Source organism: Gorilla gorilla, chromosome 11 (assembly GCF_029281585.2).
Source record: "Gorilla gorilla gorilla isolate KB3781 chromosome 11, NHGRI_mGorGor1-v2.1_pri, whole genome shotgun sequence".
NCBI classification, from domain to species: domain Eukaryota; kingdom Metazoa; phylum Chordata; class Mammalia; order Primates; family Hominidae; genus Gorilla; species Gorilla gorilla.
The window spans coordinates 135,222,217-135,229,971 of record NC_073235.2 but is presented as its reverse complement, the minus strand read 5'-3'; the positions used below and the strand labels follow the sequence as shown (position 1 = coordinate 135,229,971).

General features: G+C 63.4%; 1 protein-coding gene and 1 long non-coding RNA gene across 3 annotated transcripts; one reads left to right on the top strand and one right to left on the bottom strand.

Annotated features, from left to right (window-relative positions):
• Positions 1-423: 423 nt before the first annotated feature.
• On the bottom strand, positions 424-5,750 carry PRSS56 (serine protease 56). 2 transcript variants are annotated; one of them, XM_004033360.2, is made up of 13 exons: positions 5,443-5,750; positions 4,710-4,817; positions 4,274-4,324; positions 3,980-4,169; positions 3,525-3,624; positions 3,278-3,437; positions 2,937-3,079; positions 2,561-2,723; positions 2,193-2,366; positions 1,936-2,100; positions 1,770-1,832; positions 1,295-1,401; positions 424-924 (listed from the first exon to the last, which is right to left on the bottom strand). In XM_004033360.2, the coding sequence occupies exons 1-13, from the start codon at positions 5,537-5,539 to the stop codon at positions 634-636; spliced, it is 1,812 nt and encodes a 603-aa protein (XP_004033408.1). In that variant the 5' UTR covers positions 5,540-5,750; the 3' UTR covers positions 424-633. The 2 variants fall into 2 exon arrangements, with proteins under 2 accessions (XP_004033408.1, XP_030864663.1); XM_031008803.2 differs by having other exon boundaries at positions 2,193-2,369; positions 5,443-5,539.
• A 1,305-nt stretch (positions 5,751-7,055) lies between these two features.
• LOC134756627 (uncharacterized) lies at positions 7,056-7,474 on the top strand. Its single transcript, XR_010129517.1, has 2 exons — positions 7,056-7,149; positions 7,357-7,474. It is a non-coding gene; the product is annotated as an uncharacterized lncRNA (long non-coding RNA).
• Positions 7,475-7,755: the final 281 nt, after the last annotated feature.

Sequence of the window (7,755 nt, the reverse complement as noted above, 5' to 3'; positions counted from 1 at the left end):
AGGGGACAGGTGTTGGGGGAGGAGGGGGTCAACGGGAAGAGGCAGCCGGAAACACAATCTGATACCTCATGGAGACGGGCCAGCCAGGGCAGGAGCCCAAGGACATGAGGCAAAGATCCCAGGCTGGGACTCCCTGCAGCTCGGAGGCGGGGGGTGGGGAGGGAGGGCCGGGGGGGGGTGCTGGGCGGAGACGCTGGGCACTGGGGCCAGCGCTGGGCAGCCATGCACGGGGGCGGGGCAACAGGCAGGCCAGCTGCTGCTGCTTCTCAGGAGGCAGGAGATAGGCTCAGATGGGGGCCTCACAGCCCCTTTCCAGCCTCTGTTACCCTTGCCAACTGCTTCCAGAGGCAGCCCTGCCTGGGCCCCACCCCTGAGACTGAATGTCCACCCACCAGGTCCCATCCCAAGAAAGCTCCAGAGTTGTTTCCGTGTATTATAAATAACATTTATTAAAGCAGCTGTGATTCTCTGATTGTAAACCTGGGAAGACACGGGGGGCCCAGGACCCCCACCCCATCCCACCCACACACACCCAGCCACTGTGGCAGCGACAGTTTGTCATTATGCTCCCGAACCCCTCTCAGCCCCTGGGAGCAGTAGGTCCTCCCCAGGGGCTGGGGGCCCAGACATGGCTCAGGGTTGTCTGGCGGGGGGTACCTGAGGGTTGAGTGGGTGGTGCCCCTTCCTCTCCAGCCTGGGCCCCTGCCCTACATCCATCCAGGGTCCCTCGGGCTCCCCTTCTGCCAGGGCAGCCACGCGGAAGGCCTGCAGGGCCTGCACCAGCAGCCGGGGGAGGCTGCGAGCCAGTGTGGCCGGCTCCAGGCCCACCAGGCCGCTGAAGGCCACATGCCGGCCCCCCAAGCCTGCCCGCACCCAGGCTCTGAAGAGCCCGGTCAGTGTCTTGGAGCCCAGATCTGCCAGGACCTACACAGGGAGGAGTGGACATCAGGGGCCCAGAAACTTACTCCTGAGTTAAACCCCAGAGGTCACCCCCTCTCCCCCTGGGCCCCAGAAACTCTCACCTAGACCCGGAAACCCTGCTCATTTCCCGCTCACATGGACACTCCCACCCACCCCTCTACTCACTCTCCCCACCACCACCCCCAGTGGCCTGGCTTACACTCCGCAGGCCCCACTCCCTTCCCCTCGGACCCTCTACCTACCCCCAGAGCTGGGGCAGAGGCGACCCCAGGCTGCTGGGAGGGTATCGGGGCTGGGCCCTCTGCATCTTCTCTGGGCTGGGTCTCAGCCTTCCCAGGCCATCGTGAAGGAGTCCGGAAGCCTGGGGACCTACCTCATGAAAGTTCATGGCCAGGTGCTCTGAGGGGACCTGCAGGATCCAGGCATGGGCCCCCTGCAGGGCAGCCAACTTCTGTCGCAGGGGCTCCAGCCCAGGGCAGCCTGGAGGAAGAGGAGAGGCCCCGGGAATAATGAACGGTTGCGGTATGGAACTGGGGGTGGCACTCCCACCAGCACCTCAGGATGGCCTCCCAGGGGACACACTTATCCTCTTATGCTATAGATGGGGAAACTGAGGCTCGGAGAAGTTAAGCAGTAACACCAGGCAAAGCATCTCTGTTTGACACTGATGAGAGCTAAAACCACAAGTACTCCAAAAGAGTCATAAGCTCTATGGCAGGGAGGGGAGAGCGAGTCCACCCTGTTGCCCCACGGGGTAAGCGCTTTCCGGAGCTGCAGTAGAAGCGCTTCCGACCTCGTCCAGGCCCTCAGCCTATCCCCTCCTGAAGGTCGGCAGGGGGCGTCATTACCGTTGGCTTCTCCGCGCGGCTCCGGCCTCCGCTTCGGGAACCGAGTGCCTGCAGCCCGCGATCCTGGGGAGGCACAGGGTTAGGGTCCCGCCTCGGCGGAGAAAGTGGCTCTGCCGCGCGGGTGGGGCCGGGCCAGGGCTGGGCTGGGCTGGAGGGCGCGGGGTACCTGAGTGAAGCCGCAGCTCGCGGGCGGGGTGCAGAGGAGACTCCCTGAGCGCTGGAGCGGGGCGAGCCAGGGCGGGGGCCAGGCGCCGCAGTCCCGGACGCGGCCCGAGCAGCTCCTGCGCGTTCCGCAGCAGGCCCAGCAGCGTGTGCGCCAGCGAGCGCAGCTCTGCGGACCGGACAGGAGTCGGAGCGGCGGTCAGAGGCTGGCCAGGCCCCTCCCCTCCGCCCCCCGTCCGGGTCCGGGTGAACAGAACTGACCGCATCGCCGTCGGCGCTGCAGGCACTGCTGGTGCGCCAGGCGCGCACAGGCGCCCTGGGACCCCGGGCACAGGCGGGCATAGAAGGCGCAGAGCCGGGCGGCGTCTGCCTGCAGCTCCTGGGGGGGGTCCCAGGCCAGAAGCTCCCTGCAGCTGGGCTCGCGGCTGGAGGAGGCTGCTGCGGGCGGGACAGAGGTCAGCTCACCCTCTATTTGGGGCCCTAGCCCCCTCACTCCTTCCCCGGAAGGAGACAGGCTTTCCCGAGGCAGAAGGGAGCTGGGAATGGGCATGGGCCGGGTGGAAACGGGCTTGTCCCACGGTTGTCCGTTGGGGCACTGGGGACGGGGCATTGGAAAAGAGGGCGCTCACCGCTCATCTGCTCCTGGAGCCAGTCCTTGAACACCGCCACGCGGGTGTAGACCCCGGGCTTCCCTGGCTCCCCGCAGCCGTCCCCCCAGGAGGTGACTCCGAACAGGACCTCTCTAGGGCGGGGGCCAGGCTCAGAACAGGTCAGGGGGCCTCCCGAGTCACCCTGCGGGGCCAAGAGAGAGGACGCTGCATTCACCTGCCCCCTATGACGCCTGCCTTACGCCTGGCAGGTGTGAGCTTGCCACTTGTGTCCATTTTAGGGATGAGGACAGAGAGGCTCAGAGAAGTCGAGTGACAGACAGACGTGGAAGGAAAAGAGGCCGTAGTGGCCCTGGGAAGGCTCAGCCGGCCTTTTCTCATCAGACTGGGTTCATACCTGGCACGAGTCAACGCCCCCCGCCAGATACCCGGCGCAGAGCATGGTGCTGGGGCGCAGCCCGGGCCCCAGGGCTCTTCTGCAGGTGTCGGTGCTGAGCAGGGGAACACGGGCCTCTCTCACTGCTTCAGCCTCAGGCCCGTCTGCAGGGAAGGGGTGGAAGGCTCAGGTTTGGAGGTCAAGAGCCCCGCCTTGAGGGTCCCCTTCCCACCACCCCCCTTGATTCCTCCCCCTTTGAAAGGGCAGGCAGCATTTTTCCAAGGCAACCCGGCCTCCTCACACTCTATTACCTCGGACCCCCAATTCTTCCCACCACGCGCCGGCTCACCCACGCCCAGTACCTTCGAAGAGGGCCCCCCAGCCCGCGATGGCGCAGGCGGTTCCGGCAGGGGGCTCCTGGGGCTCCTGGGGCAGGCACACGGGGCGCGCCGATCCCCCCGGGCTCACCGGCGTCCACAGCTGCACCAGGGCCAGGTCGTTGTGGAAGGTCCGCGGGTCAAACTGAGGAGGGGGAGGCGGCGCAGGGTCAAGGAGGCACGGGTGGGGGTGCGGTGCCCAGCCTTGGGGGCCTGGGGACTGCCTTCTCACCTTGGGGTGGGGCAGGATGCGGTTCACTGGCACCTCCTCCGCTTGCTCCCCCCGGGACCCCTCGGCCAGCGTCACAGTCCACAGAAGCTCATTCGGGGCGCTGCGGGTCGAGCGGCAGCTGAGACGCAGGAAGGACAGGGGCACACCCCGCAGGCCCCTCGGAGACCCTGCCCCTCCGCCCGCATGCCGGGCTTTCTCCACCTGGGGGGCACGGAGGGCGGGCCGGGGAGGGGTCCCGTCCCAGAGGGGGCGAACTCGCCCGGCCGTGCCACCCCCTCCGGGCTGGCATCCTGGCGGGGCGGGCGCGGCGCCTTGAGACGGGGAAGCCCGGGGCCGGCCGCCGCCAGGGGGCAGCAGAGACCACCTTTCCCGCGCGTCGCCCGCCGGACAACCCGGCAGGTGCGGGGCCCAGCGCCGGGGACCCCAGCTGGGCAAGGCCTGGGGGTCCTACTTACCCTACAAAGCAGTGCGCTGCCGTGAGCACCCAGGAGGCCGCTACCAGGACGCCGCCGCACAGAGGCTGCCCGCCGAGCTGCAGCCTCACCAGCCAGGGCCAGGCCCCGGGCGGCGCCGCACTGCCCCCCACGATGCGGCCGTGGGCCCGCGTCACATTGGCAGTGCTCGGACGCCTCTCGCCGCACGGCCCTAGAAAGGGGCAAGGGGTGTCACGAGGGACATGTTCTGGCCATCCTCGCCTTCGAGGCCCACCCGGCTCTCAGGCCTGCCCCCTCGAGCCTTTTCAGCCTCACCTGGCTCAGGTGGGTCCTGGAGGGGAGCTTGAGGCCTGGGGCGCCCAGATCCTGCAGAGAAACAGACCTTTGAGTCTCACTGCTGCCCTCTCGCCTGTCCTCACCCCAGGCTGGGCCGAGCCTCTCTCTCCCCATCTCTCCTTTTGCGCTCAGCCCTCCACCCCACAAGGGTTCTAGTTCAGCAACCATGAACTTCTGGTCACCACAGGAGCCCAGAGTGTTTCCGCTTCCCTGCCTTTGCCCAGGCCATGCCCCAAGCCTAGCGTGTTCTTTCCACTCGGAGAGACAGACCTTCACAAACGTAGTCTAGGTTGCGGCCCAACACAGTCTCTGCCCCCAAGAGGGGAGTGAAGACTGAAGGGAAGGGACAGAGGCAGCAGAATGGGCCCAGGGTAGGCAGCAAGCTCACTGGGGCACGGGGGGGCAGGGTGGGCACCTCGGCACTCGTGCGATCTGTGCTGGATCTCCATCGCCACTCGGTTTATTGCCCACTGGGCGCTCCTCTGGGCTGCCTGCAACGCCTGAGTCCCCTGGGCCGACAGAACTGCTGGGACAGGGGGCACACAATCATGCGTGGTTGGGGAGGAGCCTCAGCCTCAGCCTCCTGGCCCCAGCCCTGAGCCCTGCCTCGGGAGACCCACGCGCCTGGGACAGAACGAGGAGGCAAGTGAGCCCCGGGGACGCCGGGCCCAGCACTCAGAGCCCGTGGTCCCAGGTTCTCAGCCCAAGATGTCTCCCTAATTCAACTGAGCTGGACTGGAATCTTTGAAAGGTGCTTTTCCTTCACAATTTTTTTTAAAGACACCACCCCAAAGATACAGACATCGCAAAACTCAGCTTTATTGACTGAAAGTAGCTGTGTTTGAGTGGCCCACCTTCGGCCGGGACAGCCAAGGGCAGGGTGCTGCCCCGGGCCGTTTCTCTCTGCTTCTTGGGGCCTTCTCTCCATTCCTTTCAGCATGCTCAACAGCTCCCCTTCCCTTTCCCGCCACACCCCTCCTCTCCCACCTATATCTCAGTTCTTGGCCCCTTCTCGCAGCAGGGTGGGCAGAAGGGGCCAAAGGTCCTTATGAGTGGGGGTGACAAGCTCTTCTGTCCCCGCCCGCCCAGGGTCCCACTTCCTCTACATTCCTCCCAACTCCGCGGCTCTCAGACCAGCCTGGACTTACCTTGCAGGGTGCTGGGGGGCAGGCGCGTGTACAGTGGGTGCCCGTGGGCAAACCATGAGCTTGGGAGAGGTAGCAGCAGCAGCACAGCCAGCAGCATGGTGAGCAGGAGCTGGGGTGAGAGACCCCCGTCCTCTCTCCTCCTCGGAGTCCACCTTCTGGGTGCCTATCCTTTGGTGCCCGCCTTCTGCTGCCTTTCGGCCCCCAGGCACTGAATTCTTGTCCCTCAAATCATCTGACCCCGTTCTCTTACATCAAAATTACCCGCCTCCCTGGTCAGCCCTCACCTGGCCCTTAACTCCTAGGAGCCCACAGGGGAATGGGGCTGCGGGGTCTTTATAGAGGACAGCCTGGGGGAGGGGTGCACGGGACGGTGGCCAAGATTGGGGGAGGAGTGGGGTAGTGGGCTTGACCTTCACCTTTGAAGTCTCATCATCCCAGCTCTGAGCCCCCCTTCTGTCAAAGGAGCCCTTGTTTCTGCGGCTCCATCAAAGGGGCCAAGACAGGGAAGAAGAGCTGACGGTTGGGCTGCAGGCCAGGCAGAGGGGGGCTGCTGGGTGGGGGCGGGCCTTGGCTCCAGGGCTGGGATTGGGGGGGATCCCCATCTGCCTCTACCCCCTGAGGAGCTTACAGCTATGACGGGGCAGACACTCCTGGAGGGAGGAGGGCAGGGGGTGTCTGGGGTTTCTCAGCAGCCCCACCCCCTGAGGAAGCCCTGGAGCTCCCCACCCCTCTGCCCCTAATTGCTTGGCAGAGTCCCTCCCCAATGTGGCCATTTCTAAAGATGATCAAAGCAGCCTAATTAGCGCCGTAATTGCTGCACTGGGGGTGGTGGGGTGGGAAGGGGCAGAGGCAGGCAGCCGCAGGAGTGGCGCAGAAAGGGAGGCGGGAGATGAAAGGCCCACAGTGGCCCAGTTCCGGGAGGACAGGCCCTAGCAGCTTCTGACGCTCTCCCAGACCCCCGGCCCTGCACGGTGCCCGCTCTGCCTGTCCGGCATTGTTCTGTGACCCTGATCTGGCAGTGGGATTCTTCTGGAGTCCTCTGGAGTCTCATGGGCAGGGCCACACAGCTCTCCTGGGACTGAGTTACCACCTGGGGTAGGATAGTGCCCATCTGCGCTGCCCAGGCTCCCCAATTCATGTGAGGTGAACTGGTGGGAATATTTATCAGCAAATGCTATGACCCAGGGCTCTTTCCCCCTGGAGAGCCAGCTGTTCCACAGTCACCAGCACACCATGCTAAGGACCCCTTTCCCCAGTTACCATCGCACCTCACCATGACAATACCTCTACTTCAGGAATGCTCTGAAAATACTGTCTGCGGATGATTCTGGTGAGTGAATTTGGTGAAGTTGGAAAGGACTCTATTCACCAGAGTATCTGTCCATCTTGCAGGGTATCTTTTTATCCATGACCTCCAAAATCTTGGTAGATAAGGCATTAGCTCAACACAGCTTGAATTTTAGCATAAACAGAGAAAGTGTCCAAAGGAAGATCACCTGTGGTTCCCGGTAAGAGCCACTGAAGCAGGGGACCCAGGAGCAGAGAAGGTGGGTGGGAAATCCTCACAGGCCTCTGTGAGGATTCGACAGAGCTTCAACAGAGCTTCTGCCCTGCAGGTTACCGCATCCAAGCTGAGGGGATAAGGGGATGGAGACAGCCCCCCAGGCAGCTCTATGGACGCTTCCCCTAGGGAATCCCTCCAGGAAGGTATGTCCTGCCCATTCTTGCCGAGTCACGCAGGCCAGGCCACAGCAAGCCCACACAGAGCCCCTGGGCCTCCCTCCTGCCTCTGGTCTTCAGGTGGGAGGCAGGGTGAGAATCCAGCCACTGCCAAAGAAAATGGAGGGACCTTTCTGCGTGGACTGCAATTCTGCTTAACCCCATTCTCCTGTTCTCTGGTTCCTGTGCCCACAGCTGGGTCCCGAGCCCTCTCCTCTCTTCTGTACGGACCCACCCAACCAAGTCGGGCTCAATTTCATCTGCTCGCACAGGTTACCTCTTAGAAGCCACATTAAAATCCCACCTCATAAAATTACTTTGTTTATTATTGTTTAAGCGTGCACTCACTCCCTGTCTGCTTCCTCCATTGGAATGCAATGGAGAGACTTCCAGGCCTCTGTCCCTGCAGTCTCATTCTCTATAATATGACCCTCTTCTATTTTCTTTATTTTTCTTTCTTTCTTTCTTTATATTTGAGGCAGGGTCTCACTCTGTCACCCAGGCTGGAGTGCAGTGGCACAAGTCATGGCTCACTGCAGCTTCGACTTCCTGGGCTCAAGTGATCCTCCTGCCTCAGCCTCCTGAGTGGCTGGG